The sequence below is a fragment of the Pavona decussata genome, unplaced genomic scaffold, assembly GCF_977016875.1.
Source record: "Pavona decussata unplaced genomic scaffold, jaPavDecu1.1 SCAFFOLD_13, whole genome shotgun sequence".
NCBI classification, from domain to species: domain Eukaryota; kingdom Metazoa; phylum Cnidaria; class Anthozoa; order Scleractinia; family Agariciidae; genus Pavona; species Pavona decussata.
This window is the reverse complement of record NW_028145436.1, coordinates 2499355-2519243: the sequence shown is the minus strand read 5'-3', so window position 1 is coordinate 2519243 and position 19889 is coordinate 2499355. Positions and strand designations below refer to the sequence as shown.

General features: G+C 39.2%; 1 protein-coding gene and 1 pseudogene across 1 annotated transcript; both read right to left on the bottom strand.

Annotated features, from left to right (window-relative positions):
* Positions 1–2594: 2594 nt before the first annotated feature.
* LOC146487868 (TNF receptor-associated factor 5-like) lies at positions 2595–19330 on the bottom strand. The gene is made up of 8 exons (XM_085128227.1): positions 19143–19330; positions 18413–18476; positions 16601–16702; positions 12853–13017; positions 12261–12335; positions 10914–10991; positions 6919–7206; positions 2595–3098 (listed from the first exon to the last, which is right to left on the bottom strand). Exons 1-8 carry the CDS (start codon positions 19322–19324, stop codon positions 2601–2603), a joined length of 1452 nt encoding a protein of 483 aa, XP_084984353.1. The 5' UTR covers positions 19325–19330; the 3' UTR covers positions 2595–2600.
* LOC146487869 (uncharacterized) lies at positions 15231–16374 on the bottom strand (annotated as a pseudogene).
* Positions 19331–19889: the final 559 nt, after the last annotated feature.

Sequence of the window (19889 nt, the reverse complement as noted above, 5' to 3'; positions counted from 1 at the left end):
GAACAATTGAAACAAATTCCTACATTCACGAGAAAAACCGATCTCTAAACAAGAGAAATGAGAAATGTGGAAACTTTTACACACAAACGTTCGACAACCCTTTATTTTAGCAGCAACAAAAATGGCTCTGTTCAACTATAGTTAGTTCTTGCAGGTAAATATCGTGAAAAATACAACTCTAGATTGGCAAAATACAAACGAGCAAGTGTGAACATATCGTGAATATGCGTACCTTGGTATGGGGGGGTGGTTTTGGATTTTGGGAGCTTCCACCCACTGGGCTCCCTATAACACGCCCAGTCCTAACCTCGTGATGGCTTATAATCAATGTTCCTGCAAATTGTAGCATTTCTGCCCAAACGTAATGTAATAGGTACATTATTCAAAAATTTGTGACAAAGTTTAAATAAATTCAAGATTGGCTGGAGCAAATTTCGTTGTTTCCTCTAAACGAACACAAGCAAGTAGAAAGTTTAAAGCGTGCAGGTTAATGGCTATGATCTAGCGTCGGTGAGGTAAAAGTGAAAAACCGAGGAGGCAATTTGAGGACTTTCCGTTGGCGAGTCTCGACACCCTTTATGTCAAATGCGATGGAAGGCCAAGCAAAGACTTAATGAAACGTTCGGCTCAGATTCTTAACAACATGGGCTTTTTTTAAATAAAACACACAATGATTTCAAGGTTAAATCTGGATTTTGATATATTTCACGTCAATCATTTACAGGTTCACTGATAGCAGACAGGAAAAGAATAAAAATCCCTTGCCTAGTCCCTGTACGGTATTCTCTTAGGCCCTCACGTTTTGGTGACGTATCCGAGGCGAACGACCGGGGAAAGCCTAGACAAAAACAGACTGCGCACGCGTTTGTTTTATTTTTCAAAATGGTGGACTTAGCAGGTTTATATAAGATGTTGCAAACTGCGGCAAATTAGGGAGGTTAAGCAGCGACAACGCCAACAACAACGTCACCTGGAAATATAACTTTATTTCATTTGTGCTACTTCGCGATTATTTCAACTCGCTCACCTTTTACAAAAGTGGCGAACTATCCAGGAACCAAGAAAATGAAAAATTCACCGCCGTATGTTCACGTTCTCCTCAAAACCTTGAATATGGTCATTTCACGTTGTTGTTTAGCAGAGGACGACAAGAAATGTACCAAAATGTAAAACGCACGTGCAGAGCGATTGTTTTTGCTCATTAAACCTATTGTTTTGCGGCGTTGTCGTTGCCGTCGCCGTCGTCGTTGCTTAAGCTCCCTCTATTATGGTTTCAAAGCCCTTGTGGATGCATGTGTAATTGTGGATCGCCTGTTGCCATCTTTGCAAACTCCTGAAAATGTTATGCATGGACCACTTGCGATCGATTTTAGCTCTTGCGACCTTATTCCGACGGAGCCTTAACATGTAAACAACTGCGACTGAAATATGAAAGCTCTCTTAACTTTTTCTTCAACCGAATCATGAATCCAAAATTAAAACCGGTCAAGACATCAATTCTTTTGCTGTATGATGCAAAAATGAAGAAGAAACAAAGGCCTCACGTAATCTCCTGTGAAAAGTATAAAGGCTTACCTTTTGTGTTTCTCCTTCGTAGGTGTTGTTAAACTAACAAATTGCTGGGTCACACTCTCTAGTTCGCTTTCTAAAAACGTAGTAAGTAACTGGTTGAAAATAGAGCCTTTCATTACAAAATGATGATTTCAACGGCGAAGCCGATCGCTCATTTCCCAGTTAAATAAACTTATGCTTACCTTCAAATTGGTCGTCGAAAAGGCGCTTCCTAGAGGATAAAGCCATACCGTATGGTCCATTTATTTCCTTTTCAAAAATAATACGAATTAACTAGTCTTATACACTCGAAGAAGCATTCGCGTCGAAAATGAGTTCGAACTTACCACCTCTTCTGATTTTTTCCGCCATGGCGCGAACTGCTCAACGTGAAAACAAGTCGCGCTAAAAAACATTAAGACATTTGTCTCAATGTTTTATGTTTGTGTAGGCCTCGCTTTTTCGCTCGGACCACGTGACCCAAAACCGATTGACCGAGATGAAAAACAGAGAGGAGCCTAGGAACTAGGCAAAAACAAACCCACATAGTTGACGACTTCAGTTTCTGTGATCAAGAATAACCATTCTTGTATTATAAAACAAATTTGTCCAAAGTTGATTAACAAGGACTGTTGTATTTTCGCCGATAGTTTTTGTTCCCTGGTTCGTAACCTTGGGCTAACATACTATAATCTGCTGCGAAAACATTTTGCGTGCCACATGCACCTCGGACCAACATTTATCCCAAAATATACGTGTTAAAATACAACAGTTTATAGCTTACAATAATGAAAGAAAATGGAGAAGGCAAGATATATTTGTACTAATTATATGCCCTTTTCAATTAGATAACATCAGTTTTTCCCAAGATAAAAATTAAAACATAATACAAGAGACTGAGGAGACAATGAAACACTAAAGTGATATAGATGTTACAAATGTCGTTAAGTAGTGATTAATACTGATTAAAATTAATACTGCTAAAGTGCTCTTTACGATAATTTTGTAGAATTTTTTTTTGTTCAGTTGATTGTGAGTTGGAACTAAACCTATTTCGGGGGATCGATTTTAACTTGAATGAAAATAACGTCATCCACCAGGTAGCGTCTGGTTTTAAGATCAGTGTGTGATACAAACGTAGGGAAGCCCCAACCAGTGTTACTGTCTGCCTCAGGCCTCTGGAAACTATCACGTGTTCGGTTAGCTGAAAAATACTCGACAATATCTTTTTTGTCTTTTTCTTCTTGTTGTTGATCGATCAGCGTAAAAGTTACTTTTTTATGGAAAGGCCACGGTAACATGGCATCGTAGTCGCTTTTCAATATTCTAATATATATCGAGAGATGAGTATTCTTTCCATCGCTTTGGCCATTCGGCGACAATTGTAATTTAAATTTGTATCCATAGTCGTAAAACGGATCACTGAATATATCGGTTTCTTCTCCAGCTTTGGCTTTCCTTAAGACTTCACTAAAGTTGCTAATCTTCCACGTATTTTTAGTAGCATTGAATCTCGCCTCAAGCTCCCCAAGCTCTTCTCGGTTAACCTACAAAGAATAAAATAAAACAATTGAAAATGGTTTCCGTGATGAGAAACGATGTGGTGTATCCCAAAATGCTTTTTTCCAACGTTTTTCATTTTTCCTACAAGGACCGGCTTACTTGCTGTCTCGACTCATATATTGGCTCAAAAATTACGTTTTCAAAAAATATTCATAAAGCAGCATGATAAAGACAAAAGAAAAGCCCCAAAATTGTCTGATTTGGTAAAGACTTCTTCCATGAATCTCAATAAGGAAACAGGATCCATGATTCATGAACACAGACCATCTCACTGGTTATCAAGTGAAGCCCTGGCGGGTGGTTTAATTGGTCACTCAAGCCGGCTGCGGCGGTAGCGCCAACAAAATTAAGAATAATTTATGGGCGCGCGGAGATATGGAATTTATCTTCGAGTGTTCACATCGATACCTAACGAGTGAGCGTTGCGAACGAGTGAGATATCGAATGTGAACACGAGAAGATAAATTCCATATCTCCAAGCGTCCATGTATTATTCTGTTTATAAACGAGAATCAGCCATTCCATAAACCAAAACCATGCCATATATTCGAGAACCCGATAAATGTATTTCATTGTTTAAAATACTCCAGTGAAAACTCGGAGCTCTACAAAGTACAGTAAAAATAAACGAAAACGAAAACGTAAACGAAAGTGCAAGTTGCTATGGCAGCAAAAGATTTCCGGATTTCTGATTGGCTGATATTTTCACATGTAAAAAATTTCGTATTTTTACATGTGAAAATATATGGATTTTCTCAGTGGCAGAAATCCTAATAAAACACTGGTGTTTATATAATAAAACGTTATAACCAGGTGAAGCTAAAATTAGAGGTCACCAAATTTTCGTAAAGCCAGCAGGCATGAAAAAAATTTTATGAAGGTTGCGACATTTTTTATCGTTAGCATGTTTCGGATAAACTTCATCCATCTTCAGTACAGAACCCGCTTTAAATCTTTCACTAACTATTTAGTTTCGTTTGTCTTCTCAATATACATTTTCTGTTTCACGTTCCTTTATTATCGACACGCCGTGATTAACCATATTTTTACTTTTCTTGTCACGTTATAATTAGTCATAAATGCCCTATATTGGTTGTCACGTAATCGGCTTTATTGTATATTTCATGTACTGAAGATGGATGAAGGTTCATCTGAAACATGTTTACGATAAACAGTGTCGCAACCTTCATAAAAATTATAAAATTAGAGGTGTTTTTAACATGTTATAATGTTGCTATGGTGATTTGAGGCAGACAGCAAGGAATATTCTTCGTACTTAGTGAATCAGCCATATTTTCATATAGGATTACTATAATGATCGGTTATATGAAAGGAACAAAGTAAGTAGGCGTGTAAAAACAAGATGTAACGTACTACATGAAAATATGGTTCGCCGGCGAGGACTCCAACCTCGGTCTCCTACATTAAGGCAGACATGATACAGTAGAAGCAGGCGAAATAGCAATAATAATTTTAGTAGCGGAGCTTCGGGCGCCGAAGGCGAGCACGCCGAGCACCATGGGTAAGAAATGGGTAAATTTGATGGGAAATGCAGGCAAACAAAAAATCTTACATCCTACGAAAAGTTAACAAAACTCGGAGATTCTGAGATGATTGCTTCTTGCGAAGATAAACAGATATGATAATTTGAAAATGGGGAACAATGCATTCTAATAAGCATTATAATATGTGATTGCTTAGCCAGTGATGACAGTATTTAAGTTAAATTTCTTAGAGTGTCTACAGCTTGATGCCAGTTCGTTTCTGCTGTTAAGGGATGACATTTCCGGTTTACATATGATGAAGTATTTCTCCCATAGACACAAATTACATTTATTGTTAATGTTTGAATATGATTTTGCACGCTTCACTTTTCGCCATTCGATGACATAATCAATTTTCTGGTCGTTTAAGTTCCATATAAATTTGCTGAGTTCAGTTGCGTTTCTGTACCGTTCGTTTCTGAAAGAGCACATGTGATTTCTATATCGTAATTTAAATGTAGTGTCGCAAATTGTGACGTGGTGCCCTCTGCTTGATAAACGATGTTGTGTTCGTTACAATTTCCGTCCATGGGGCAAGACGCACTCAACAAAAGTGGTTACCAATACAACCTATCATACAATGACTCACCCCATAACATCCCACGAACAAGCAGAAACCGTCAAAGAAACAATACGTGGTTTAACCCACCGTACAGCAAGAATCCAAAAACGAATGTAGGGAGGAGCTTTCTGTCTCTCATCGACCATCACTTTCCCAAATCAAATCCACTCCACAAAATCTTTAACCGCAACACTCTTAAATTGAGCTACAGCTGCATAAGCAACATTAAAACCACTATCTCGAACCACATAAAGCTGACATCAGCAAATCATCAACACCCTTTGAAGGAGCGAAAAACAACTGTAACTGCCGGAACAAAAATCGCACTTCTCGACTAATCGATCACTAGCCTAACAACACTACAGTTATGAGGGCGAAAAATAATCGAATAGCTTTTCAAACTCACGCTTTCTGAAGAGAAAATCCTTGCCAATTCAAGCTCGTGTTTTGCCATTTTACTCTCAAGTCCCGGATGATGTAATCAACGTTTGGACGGTAAAGGTTAGTGCCCTTTTCAACCAGAAAAAAATACTAAGTCTTTGGCTGGGTCAAAAATTTCCGATAATTTCACGCTTCCCGACTAAAAAACATCCCTGAGACCTACTTTCTATAGCCAAATACTGTCACCTCCTCAAGCAAAGCTCACAATATGCAACCCTTAGTCTCTGCCCGAGTAACTTAAAATTACGCGTTTAGCTCAGAAGAGAACTCAGAGGGAGTATATTGGACGAGGCATACGTTGCACCCGTAAGACTTTTTTCCCTCATTAGACTTAATGATGTCCTCAGGAAAACTTTGCTTCAGGAAGCCAAACAAAAAGCTAGGTCTAATGTTTTTCTAATTATCTGGAGTGCTTAGGGTCAAATTGTTCAGAACGGGTTGATATTCCCCTTTGTATCATTAACCACTTCAAGATTAGCAACCAAATAAGCAGGAAAGGGTACCTCCAGAAGTTTTCACTTAGGTATAAGAAATCATGTCAGTTTATGAGTGCCACACAGCAAGGGCTAACTAGTTCCTTGCATTCATCATATCCTGAAATAACCGGTAAAGTTGAGGCTTTAAGCCCTACCACTAGCATCAGTTACATTGCTAGACAAAACAACTGTGATTTAGAAAAGCAGGGCTAGCAAAAAAAGCCCATATTCGACTTATATTATTGTAATATCTGTCTGGATTTGTAAGAACATACCCTTTCCACGTTTGTCAATATATCCAACGAATACATATAAATTGACTTTACATTTTGTGTTCTTTAGCATTTCCGTTGTAAACGCATCTTGCCATGCAACTTCCCGCCAAAACAAAGACGGGCGCATTAGCATTATGGGATTGCGTACGGGGTACGGACGGACAAAAGTGACGTCATAACCGAACCAAAATTTTTCACATTCATGGGTTTCCCAAATTTTCATAGTTATGGGGCTCCGCGCGCGCGCGCCGAAGCTCCGCTAATATATTTCCCCCGAAACGAACAAAGGAATCCGAGGTTTTGTAAAAGTAACCTGCGTTGGCGCCAGTTATATGCGCTTTCTTCGAAATCTGATTGGCTCATTGCGTTGTGAACGTCTGAGTGGCTAGTTGGTTTTGGCTTTAAGTAAATATATAATTACGCAATATTTCAAGTGAACAAATACAGCAGAGTTTTGCTTAAGTGGACTTCTCAAGGAAGATACAAGGAGATATTTCATAGCTTACCTGTTCCTTGCCCAGCTTTGTCACTGTTTCCTCTAGTAATTCTATCGAAGTGGTCTCCACTGTGTTGAGCTGAGTTTGAAAAGTATCTAACTTTTCGTTAAATCCCCTGAACATATCATCAAACAGCTTCAATTTATCTTCCAGCGTATTGACCTTCTCGTCAAGTTCACGTGTAACGCCTTGCGACTTTTCCAACTCCGCTTGGGTGTAACTAAGCTTTACACAGGCCAAGTCAAGGTGAACTCTCGTAGCACACTGAAGATGGGATTCAACCTCTCTTCGCTGAACCTACAGGAACAAATCAAAGTATCTTAATATTCTGATAACCTTAGCACTGAAAAAAAACCGTTCCCACAGGAAGAAGAAACATGCGTTATAACGTGATTAACCCTCCTATGTTATGTAGTATTGCCTCACAGGTTACCATAACAATGAATAATCAGATAATGGTAATTATATATGGTGATTGTCGGCAGCCGTTGGGACGGAGTTGGCTTTCCGCAAATCAATACAATCTAAATATAGCTAAGGGTGAATAGCGGTTCTGATTGGATCAAGGAATAAAGTTAATAATCTTGTCATCCAGAGGAAAGTAACCATTGATAATCAAACTGCAAATAGAATTAGATATTGTAAAAACAAAACGTTTTCGAAGTACATGGCGAATATTTTCTAAGTTGGGAAGAATATATTGATTACAATGCTACTTACACGCTTACTTACTCCCCTTAAGCTTCACTTAACCTTGAATAAATCACAACTTATTTCTTGGATCTAAATTAAACCTAGACATTACAGTTGTCAAATGAAAAGTGAACAGGTTAGTTAAAGCTTTTGTTATAGCGTATAGGCTTCGGGTAGAAATGAAGCTGAAACCTTGAAACGTAGAAAGAGCTACAGGTAGGTTACACGAGAAAAACTCTTATGCTCTCGTCAAACTTCCACATGTAGCAGCATGTTCAAATGCTGCCTTCTAAGATTATGAATGTTGATTTAGTGTTTCGTTTTCTGCCTCCTTTCGTTTTTTATACTCTTCAGACCTTTCTCGATCACGCAGTATCAACCCATTGAACAATAATGGAGAGTGAAACAAACCGTTAACCTGTCTATCAACTGAAATTACCCCACTTTCGCAAAGAAATCTATTGACAATTTCCTTTCATATGTAAAACCTTTTAGTATGTCCGTGCAATTATTTACACTGCCATTCAGCTGACCCATGACGATAACGTAGCCTGGAAGATTAAATTTTTTTCACCATAACCGATTACGATTTGTTAAGCATCTAACTCAACTCAATACGTGGCTGCATTCACACTATAATAATAATAATAATAATAATAATAATAATAATAATAATAATAATAATAATAATAATAATAATAATAATAATAATAGATCAAAATATATTGAAATGTATAAAAATCCGAAGCCCATCTACGTCATCTATTATCGTTTACAAGTTCTCAAAGACATACTGTAATACGAGTCTATTAACAAACGATAGTTTGAAGCGTCCAGTGTTTACCTTAGGGTACATAAAAGTACCGTAAAATTCCTTGTAACGGAGAGTTCTTACAAGAGGCCTTTCTAAAAATCTGAATGTCCCCTTTTTCCCTGATATCCACTTTCTTTGAAAAATACTTCCGTTAAATACTTCCGTCATACATAGGACTCCGTTAACAGAGAATTAACTGTCCAGCATAGACTCCACGGGATATTTAAAGGATATTATACTTTTGCCCAAACTTCGCTTTCACTTCACCTAGGTGGTGAATAGTATGACGAAAAAGAGAAAGGGCGAGGCGCGAAAAGCTAGATAATCAGCCAGAACCAATAAACAGTGAGGATCGAATCTCACACGCCTGACGTGAGGTAGAGTCTCATAGCCCCATCCGGACGCATATGATCCAGCCCCCATAAAACCTACAACAATGAACATGTTCAAAATTTTTGAACAAGGAAACTTTCAAGGAACTGAATTGAACTTTTTTTCGTGCACGCGAGAATATACAAATCGTGTCAAGGAAACCTTCCTCGTGAACACTGAACCTGGCACAAACTGCAGTTTGTGCCAGGTTCAGTGTTCACGAGGAAGGTACATGTGCTTGAAGTACAATCAAAGGCTCCTGTGAGCCAACTCGTGAATGCAGATGACACATAGTAATTGCAATTTAGACGGCTACGGAAACTTCCTCAAAAGCTAAAAGAAATTATATCTTTGCCCGATTATGTAACGAAAAATGACCATTCTTGTACTATTAAAATGATCGTCAAATTATTCTGTACAGATTGAATAAGCCGATTATTCTGATGCGCCGATTAAAAAATATCACGTGTTTTTTTTATTCAAAGTTTATAGGAGCACGCCATGTGCAGCTACGTCATGCAAATTCGTGTGATAGTTCGCGGCTACTGGATTTCGCGATCGGGCTAGTGGATTCTAACCATCACTTGCCCGATGGGCAAGTGAAGTTTTTTTGGGAATTAAAATTACAAAATTACTGTAGGGCAAGCCGATCTCACAAAGGGAAATATGTTCAACAAAGTATCGCATTACGATTCATGCCCGACATAAATGCGTGAAATTTTTCCTTTGGAGTTCAGTCCACGCAATCCTCAAGTAAAAATAATGAACTATGACAAGCTCTTGCTAAATAATAATTATTTATCGACCGCGTCCTTTTGCTTTCCCATAAATTACCAGTTGTAAATTTCGAAAATGAAACATTTTTTCCCTTTGAAACCTCTATGAAAGCTGACAAGATCTTAAAAGTGTTCATTTCACCAGAAATTTGCATAATTTTGTTTACGACGTCAATGATGCGTGACATGGTACGTTCCGCTTTCGCGTGAAAACTGACAAATTAAATTATTTTTTAATTAAATTATTTTTAAATTAAATTATTTTTAATTCTTGAAAGAAACCGCACTTCGTAGAAAAAAACGAAAAAATCCTATAACTTTGCTCAGATTCAACGAAAAATCCCCATTCTTACACTAAAATGATTGTCAAATTATTCTCTACAGAATGAATGAGAGAATTCTGACGCGTCGTGAAACAAATTTTCACGTTTTTTTTTTTTTTCACTAATTGAGTTTACGACCCCGGACTTTCTGAAAAACTGAAAAAACTTGAAACTTTGCTCAGATTGAACGAAAAATCGCCATTCTTGCACTAAATGATCGTCAAATTATTCTCTACATATTGAATAAGAATTTCCTGATGCGCCATGAACAACAAATGTTCGCGTGTTTTTTCCACTAATTGAATTTAAAACTCATTCACTGCGCACGCCCGAAAGTTAACGACAAAACCGACTGATCGACCGACCAAGTCGAGAGTCAGCTATCGCTATAACTCGTTCATTGCGCATGCGCGCATTCACGAGTTAAAAAGGGGATCGTTACTTAAACACCACACGACTACTACGAGTAAGTTACGAGTAGTATACGGATTCATACGAGTACATACGAATACATACGAATGACAAGCGATTGATATACAAGTAACATACAAATACATACGAATAACATACGATCGCACAAGGGCAATACGCGAGAAATCTATCTTTTTATGTTATATTAGGAACCAAAATCGGGGACGGAGGTCGTAAGTTCATAGTGCGCGCGTCACTATGTCTTGTGCAATTTGTGTAAACATGCGCGCAAGCTCCCCCCTCCTCCTCCCATGATTGCGATGATGACAACGATGCAGGTGACGATGATTACAAAAACCTTCAGTGACAAGGTGTGGGACGACTCCTGCTTCTCCCCATTTATTGATTTTCGTTTTTTAACCTTGGCATCGGTTTGCATGTTTCCTTAACATGACAAAATGGTAGATTTCACGCGTATTACCTTTGTGCCGTCGTACGTTACTCGTATGTATTTGTATGTTGCTCTTATGTACTCGTATGTATCCGTATGTTACTTGTAGTACTCGTGTGGTGTTGTAGTCACGATCCAAAAGGCGCTCCATTCTTGAAAATTACCTTGATTGTACAGCCCATTTCAACATATGGACACGAAATCATAGTCAGCGGACAATCCTTCTCAACATGAGACAAAATCTGTGAAAAAATTACATAAATCGTTTCTAAGACTCTAATATATAAAGATGAAACAAAGCAGCACAAAACGTTGTGTTTGGGGCTGCAGCGAACGGGGAAATAAAAATAGACATAACCAAATCTACATTACCAGGAGAATGCTTCTGTAATTATAAAACCATTCATCAAATAAACAACAACTCCCAGCTTGAGAATCCCCAAAGAGCAAAAGAATAGATTATATTTTCGTCTATAACATACCCTGTGAGCAGAGATCCATTCGATCTTCCGATTTTTCTAGGAAGATCGAATGGATCTCTGCTCACAAGGTATCTGACAGTGAGATGTGAGCAAATAAGTCTTACTTGAACCTTCTAGAAGGCAGATGATAAGAAAGCGTTTAACTTAATGAGTTCTTGCACTGCGTATCAACGGAGGCATTTTTGAATTATTCGGATAGATAGACAAGACGGACGGAATGTCCTTAATAGAAAGAGTCCGTAACATGGGAAATTTATTTCAGTCAAACGTCTGTTATTTATTATTTCCGGGGATTTAGCAGCTGTCCGTATTATCGGGATGTCCGTAATAGCGAGGTGTCCGCAATGCGAGAGCTGACTGTAATACGACCACCTTTGGCCGTTAAAATGTAGTTGTAATAACGGAGTGCTAAGATTAACGAGGCTGTAAAATAAAGGAAATGACTGGACTTTCGATTCGTTCAGGGCACAAAAAAGTGGTCGTAAGAACGAGGTGGTCGTAAGGCGGGGTTCCACTGTAGATGTACCTTTTTTCAGTAAGTGACGCAGGCATACTCGGAAAAAGAAAATTCAATTGCTCCTATCAGGAGTCGAACATTAGACCTTCCGATTACTAATTCAGATGCTCTACCACTGAGCTACAGGAGACTCGTAGATTCGGACATTAAACTACGTTCATGTTACAAACAACTTTCATACTACTAGGATTTGAATGTGGTTGCGTGGTATATTTGAGTAAATGATGGAATGATGTACTTTTTCCTCCTGTAGCTCAGTGGTAGAGCAAAGACATACGATCACATTTCTTTCAAAAATTATCAGTGTTAGACTAAAATTTTGCGTTGCTATTTTATACTAATCAAATTTGAAAAGTACCTCTTTCCTTGGCTCCGTTTGAATAGACAGACTGAGAGAGAAAAATAATCTCGTTCCACTTACAGAACATAAAAATATTGCAACCGGTAACAATTTAAAAACATTATTCAGCTTAACTCCTCTTTTCACTAAAAGTCTCATGCACAGAACCTACCTCTTCTCTTGGGATGACTGCTCCACAGTTCTCGGGACAGTTTAATGGGAATCTTTTACATTCACTTTGATGGACCTTAAAAAAAAAAACAATATTGAGAACCTTAAAAATAGGATAATTTCCTCTTAGTAGAAAAGTAGCAAACTACGTCGTGGGTGTGCAAGGTGCTACATATTTTGTGCTTGACATAATTTTGGGGCCCACAGTTTTACAACTGAAAGAGTTCGCAGACGTGCTGCTCACTAGTTTTATCTAAAAAATTAGATAATTTCCTCTTAGTAGAAAAGTAGCAAACTAAGTCGTGAATTACTTGTTTTTCTTTTAGTTAGTTAGTTAGCTAGCTAGTTAGTTAGTTAGTTAGTTAGTTAGTTAGTTAGTTAGTTAGTTAGTTAGTTAGTTAGTTACTAAAATTAGTTATCTATATATTTAATAATTTATTTATTTATTTATCTATCATTTTTTTCGCTTGTGGGCTGACACAATTGAGAGATAACTGTCGAGCGTCATGAAATTCAACCACTCACTTAGTTTGCTGTTAATGTATTCAAAACGGTTCCATTATTTTTACTTCTCAACAAACCAAGGTTCTTACCTTTGTATTACACGCTGCATGTGACGCACTACAGTACGTGCATCGAAGAATTCTCCATTCACACGTGATGCTCACGTGTTCTTGCATTTTGCCCCTGGTTAGCTTCACTTGACAATTTTCGTTTGTGCAAGAAACAACTTTGAATGGGCAGGATTCTAAATGCTCCTATTTTGTTTAAGAAAAATCGAAAAATAGCATTTAAAATGAATACTTTTACAATATCTTGCTCTCATAAAGAGAGAGAACAAAAACAATCGTATTTTAAAATGTTTTACAACTTTCATTTCATTTTCATTTTCATTTTACAAATTCGCCCTGTGGCAGGTGGGAAAACAATAGAACACTAGGTCCCCTGCTGGTTAAACCCACCACCTATTCCATTCCCCAACCAACCATGAGAGTACACACACAAAGACCAGACCACAACACCGAGAACTACGTCCCCTACTCTTTGCGAACATTGAGTGGGAGTTATTTACAAACAAGGGTTGTGAGACGTGGCCTACGATTTATCGTCCTTATCCGCGAAGACTAGAAAGTCTAACCATTTGCAGATGTCAGAGCAAAGGCAGCGCTTTCTCCTCAGTTATTTAAAGACCCTGAGTGTTGGTCCAGCCGGGGTTTGAACCTAACAGTTAATGTTGTCTGATAACTTTTCAGAATTGAATCATACAATCGAGATTACGGTGATACAATCTTGTGCGGAAAAAAGGGCTTTTCAAACAAACAAAATGTCCTATTAGCGTTTTAATTCTTCACTGGATAAGTGGGACTATACCTCAGGTATAAATATGGCAGCATAATACAAAAGAACGTTATCGTTTATCATTAACTTCTCAGTAGACTAGCGTGCTAGAGGCGATCTTCGTATTCCTCTTTTGCTAACAGTCGTCTTGCATGCCCTGATAGGTTTGTTTCATCCGCCTTTCTGTCCCATCCACGGGTCGCATCAAGGGGAGTGGGGTGCGGTTTAGACTGCCTGGTTCACTTAATTAATCCGGCCTTGTTTTTTATTTTTAATTTCTAGTAAACCATGATTTGTATATATTCAACAGAACGTTATCCTTGTGTATTTACGCTGTGCAAAATTTGTGACAGTACTAATAATTTCTAACTTGAAACGGATCGTTCCTGGGAGGTTTAATCAAGAATGACCCACTTATTATCTATTTCAGTTCACAAAAATTATTTCGGAAAATGGAGTATCTTACGTCTTTTGACCTCAGTTCACCAGTCCACTGACATCCTCCACTTGGACACTTGATAATAAACGAAAGAACCTTTCGATTTGTTCCTAGATAGTTTAACACGTCAAAGCCCTGCTGTGAACAAATGTACGAAATATCGCTCGTGATGCGCTGACAGGCCATCGCGGCCGACCGCAAACCCATAGGGAGCACCACATCAAAATAATAACAATCATTCCAGTGAAAACCCAATAATGGGAAGTCATAAGGATCAACGTAAAATTGGCGATAGGCTTTGCGCAGGTCACATTTATAAATCAAACAACCCGGTCCCTTCCGAGCTATTAAACTAGCAATGTGATCCACCGTAGGATATGTCAGGGAAAACTCCACCCCTTCATGCAGCGAGTTATCGACTCCGACGTTGACAGACGTGTTTAAAGGCCAACTCAGATCAAGGATAATTCGCCGTTCGACAGAATCTTTCTTTGGTACAGAATTCAGAGGCGACACCGCCAGCCGCCCAGAAAATGGAAGCGATGAAAATGGACCTGCCACAGAATGCCTCGCAATCTCAGTGTCAATATAAAGGTTTAAATCACGGGGATAGTTGGTGGCGCCAGAGTGATTGCGTAACTGGCTGACTGGAAAACCAAACTGTTCGTAATCATAGCCAACTGGCCAGCCAAACTCAAGATAATCAACGATATTATTGTCATGATAAGCACTAAGAAAGGACCTCCACCGAGGAATGTTAAGCTCGGAAACTAAAGGTATCCGTAATCCTCTGTAATTAGGAACACCCGAAGTAAAAACGCGCTCATGAAGCGCAACCATGTTGGCACTAAATTCATCTGGATTGCTATAAGCGCTAGTGTCAAATGAAAGTGTTCGCGAAGTAACGAGAGACGAAACAGTGTCCTGAGTAACTGTCCGGGAAAATTCTTGATTATCTGTTATGAGAGACGCAACAGTGTCCGGAATAAATGTCATGGAAAAGTCGTGATTATCCGTATTACAAAATTCCTGAAAAGGGGTGCTGTGAAAATCTGAATTGTCCTGATGAACGCAAAAAACCTGTGCAGATGTCCTGCTAAAAACACAATTGTCCTGAAATAAGTTCCTGGTAACGTCCTGAGAACCGGCAACAATAAAGTCCTGAATTAACGGAATACACGTGGCATTGTCTAGTCATTCTTTCGGTTTGTTTGGGCAATCATCCGCGTACTCAGAATGCATCCGTTTAGCCTTGTCCTTCACCCAACACGCCGCACAAATATGGCAAAGCCATTTCTTTTCCCCTTTAAGCATGGCGTAGTGATCTTTGGAGTGGGAGCACGAACCCTTCTGGTAATCACGGCAAAACAAAACTGCATTTGAAGAAGAGGGGGCGGGGCGCTTTTGGTCCTTTGTCTTCTTGTGTAAACCCGCGAGGGTACGATTTTCAAGGTGAAGAAATGAGTCCCCCCAGTTAAGACGGCCTCTCTCGATTTCTGATAAAATCGCCGCGTGAAAACTGCGATTCGTAAATGGACGCAAGATACATTAAAGCTCCCAAGTGTTCTGTGCGATGCTTGCGTTCGTGCGAAGATACTTGCGGCAACAGTAGGATAGCACTGTATCCGGCAACAAATTCCTCTAAAGTTAGCTCATCATAGCTAACGTTCTTAGATACATAACTCATACTCAATTCACTATGCGGCCATAGTTGGCGCCGTACTACACGCGTAGCAATTTTCGCCGTTTTACCGGATTTCAAGTGCCGCTTACCTCGTTCCTTTCTTGATGAACGCTCAGTTGAAGAAGATTCATCGTCGCTGTCTTCGCTTGACGTGGATTCGTCTGCTGCGGCTGCCGAGGCAGAAGAAAGACCCATTTTACTGAGTCGTTTTTCCACTTTGTGAGATAACTCTTCGAACTCACGAAGGTCGCGGGAAGAAACTTCTCTGCCGTTTTTGGAACCAATTTTCTTAGGCACCTTTCTCCCGGTCTTGCTTGTACCCGTGGCACGCGCGAGCTTGAGCTGTTCTGCCACGGTTTCCTTTTCCAACTCTTTTAACTTTTGTTTTAACGCTACTAACTTTACTTTTTGGCGGGCGTTATCCAGCGTACTCTCTTGCTTCGCTATCAAAGCCTCTAATGCTTCCGCTGTCTCATCTGGAATCTCCTCTTCGTGTCCCTCGTGGTCCTGATCCGAGAGAACTAGGGATTCTTCGGTGTCGCGCTCCGATTCACTATGATCTGTAGTATGTTTGCGAGCACTCATGATAGCGTTGTCCAGTCCGTGTAATGTCCTGTAGTTTACACGTTGTAACCGTGGCCGCAAATTGTACATAAAAATTACTCTTGTAAATAATCAAGGTACGCCCGCTAAACAATGTCAACTGAGGAACTCCCTATAGTCACATGCTATATGAACCATATCCGTTAATCAGTAACCATGATGCAGTTGACGTTGTCAAGCGTACGTAACAAATTGCGTAATACACACCTAGCTCAAATTAATTATTTTAAGCAGGGCTAAAAATATAACAATTATTGCGGAAAATGGAGTATCTTACGTCTTTTGACCTCAGTTCACCAGTCCACTGACATCCTCCACTTGGACACTTGATAATAAACGAAAGAACCTTTCGATTTGTTCCTTTGTCAGGGAACATGTCCTACAGAAAACAAATGTTATGACTGCCGTGTAAGTCCAGGATGACGCTAGCCACAGCGTTGATTTATAGTTCCTACGTTGACATAAGAAGTTTTAGAAACAGAAAAGTCGAGTTTAAAGATAAGCTTTTGTTACCCTTCTAGCAGAGCGTTTCTTTCTGGCATGATTTTAAGCATGTTGGCTTGTTAAGTGTCTCTCGGGGACGCTAAACAAGGGAACTAAGCGACTGATAACAAGACACGCGAACGACTTCCGTACATGTTAAAAACTTGCCAAAAAGAAACGCTCTGCTAGAAGGGTAAGCTCTAGTCAGGAAGCAAAACCAAATATGAGTGGAGGAGTTTTGCTACCCACATTAATTATGACTGATTAATTCTTGCATACAAAAACCTGACAAATAGGAAAGCGAGGAAAGGCCCACTCTGGGACATAAGTCGCTGAAAAATCGCCTTAAGTCGCTTAAAGAGTTGCTTCAATTTTAAAGTGTGTTTTGTTTAAGTCGCCTTAAATCGCCCTAAGTCGACCAAAGTTACGGCGACTTAAGGTCCCGGAGTAGGCCTGAGGAAAACAAGCATTACATGCACATAAATCTCGGTTCTTGTTATATCTGGTTTGCAAATTTTGGTAACAAGTAGGATTCCTCGAACCACACTGTTGCCTCACCAATAATTAACTAGAAGGGCCCTGATTTTTAAGGCAGCATTCCCTTCCTCAGCCGTGCCTGAGTTCAGCACTTCCTCCAAGAATAGCATGCCAGTCCTTGGAGAAATTCCTGTGGTGTTTACAACTAGATGCACAGGCTCAGCGAAGTTACGTTCCATCTCATATTCTGATTCAAAGCAACCAGTTTCAATACTTTTCATCTTTGCATGCTCGTGGCAAAGTGACTACCGTGTAGCATGAAAATTTTGCTGGTTCTTATTTTTGCGGATTTTGCGGATTGACCACGATCCGCAAAAATTAGTTCCCGCAGAAAAAAATACCCGCAAAATAAAACGCCGCAAAAATAACTCCCTTCAGTCAAATTGAAAACTTCGCTTGTAATAGACTTGTGCCACTGGGCGTTATAAATTAGACTCAAACATGGACATGGACAAGATATTCCATTGTAAAAGGCAACCAGAGCTTAGACACATACTGTAGTCTGTTTCGCAAACAAAACCATATGTAAAGAACAAAAAATGTAAAGTGTACAGTAATTCAGTACATTAGATTGGCACGAAAGGGGTCATCTGAAGAAAGATAAGATAAGATAAGATAATACTTTATTGAACACTCCCCAGAGGGGCTTTTCAGTGATCAATACATAAACACCATTTGCTAGGGCGTTTGCGATGCCAGATCTTTTACATCCATTCTCAATGATTGCGGGGTTTTTCTGCTTCTTGAACAATGAATCGCAAAAATTAGTTCCCACCAGAAATTTCAGTCATCTCGAGCCGCAAAAATTTGTTCCCGCAAACCACAAACTATCGCCAATCCGCAAAATTTTCATGCTACACGGTATGCTTAATTCAATCAGTTCCCGTGGCTTCATAGTTAACCAACATATATTTGCCCTTTTTTTGAACGAATCTAGACAAGATTTATCATAGATTAAATTACTGATACTTGCCCCCGATAAAGCTTCCGACTGATCAAGTGTAAAGGTTTTCAACATGTCTGTGACATATATTATTCATATGTAAAGATATTATGTTATGTCTATTACCCTTTCCCGAGTCAGGTTGTTTCGATCCACTGGACAGCTTAATGGTTTGTCATCACGTTCCAGCCTGTATAAAAATAATTCAAACAAAATTTAAATTCAAAATTCCGGTTGCCAGACTGCAACCTTTGATAATATAAATACCGACCACGATAGGCCTTTGCACATTCAGTTGAAGCCCTGTTCCTGCTTTTCTTTCATAGACAGGTTTGAATATCGCAGCAGCCGTTAACAGAGCAACTCAGTTCCTACATGAAGAATATGATATCAATAAACAACCAACAACAGTTGCGTAAGCCGATGAATGTTTAATTATTCTGAGATATGTCAAATTTCCGCACTACTGATTTCACTAATCTATGGAAAATAAGCAAACGAGCACTTTGTCGGTGTATTCCGTTGAATTACATTGCTTTTCCGAAACTGTTTCTGATCAAATGTACACTACGTTCCTGTTCGTTTTCAGACTTTAACGAACAAACTCGTCAAATTGGGGTTTTACAGTTGCTTTTACATACCCTACATAGGAATGCTCGGCTTATATTTCTCGGCGCCTGTATTACATGTAAAAGTGTTCCTCGGTTTAAATGGAGTCCAGAAAAAAGGTTTGTTTAGTAGCTTAGCCTTATAAGTTTCCTTTCAACTACACCTGCGATTCCCCGCGCAATAACACTTAATATTAAAGCTTAAATTAAGCCAAGCCCACGAAGTAAACTTATCAAGGAACGCTAACCTTAAAAAGTGCCCTTCAAGACACTTTCTGCAAAATCGATGGCCACATTCTTCCGTTAGGACTGTATCTTTCAGCGGCAAATGACAGATTGGACATTGCCAATCTTCATCCACTGCACTCACAAACTCTTCGTCGTATCCACCAAGCGATGGATATCCTTCAGCTTCCGCCATATTTGTCATCTGACTCAAACGAAACGACTATCGCTCTTGGGTCAGTCATGAGTAACCTGGCATTTTTCCTTTGTCAAGAATATCATTTCAATGTCACGCATAATCGTGACAGCCTGATTGTTTACTTTTTCGAGAAAAAAAAGGAAAGAAAGAAAATACGAAAGAAGAACTTTAGGATGTCGGATCAATTTCAGATCAATTCCTTTTACTTGACGGAGGAAGTTTGTTTCGCAAACAGCGTCAGGTAATTCAGCAAACGGTGTTTCAACGATTTCTTTTGTGTTCGAAAATGGTTTTTCTTATTGCACATTGCCCTAGGACATTTGGCATATAAACCATACTGCATCTCCACTACAAGAGATCCGGCAAGGAAAAGTGTTCAGAACAGTTGATATCTGTATCATGTAGTTTTTCGCATTCAAAATACATAGTTTTACACTCGAGAATCGAACCTGGGAGGGAGGGGGGGTACTCCCAAAAAAATTGGATAGGGATGTGCGGCCCGCTTCCCAAAACCCTTACCCTATTTATGACCAAATTCTGCGATTTTTCCTACCCTATTTATGACCTGACC

Bases quoted from the DNA above. Each gene is read 5' to 3' on its own strand.
- LOC146487868 (XM_085128227.1), bottom strand. From the start codon at position 19,324: ATGACAAATATGGCGGAAGCTGAAGGATATCCATCGCTTGGTGGATAC. The intron at 13,018-16,600 runs GTAAGATACTCC...TAAACAAAATAG, and splicing joins GTGAACTGAGGTCAAAAGAC to GAGCATTTAGAATCCTGCCC. The intron at 7,207-10,913 runs GTAATTTTCAAG...TTGTTCCTGTAG, and splicing joins AAATGGGCTGTACAATCAAG to GTTCAGCGAAGAGAGGTTGA.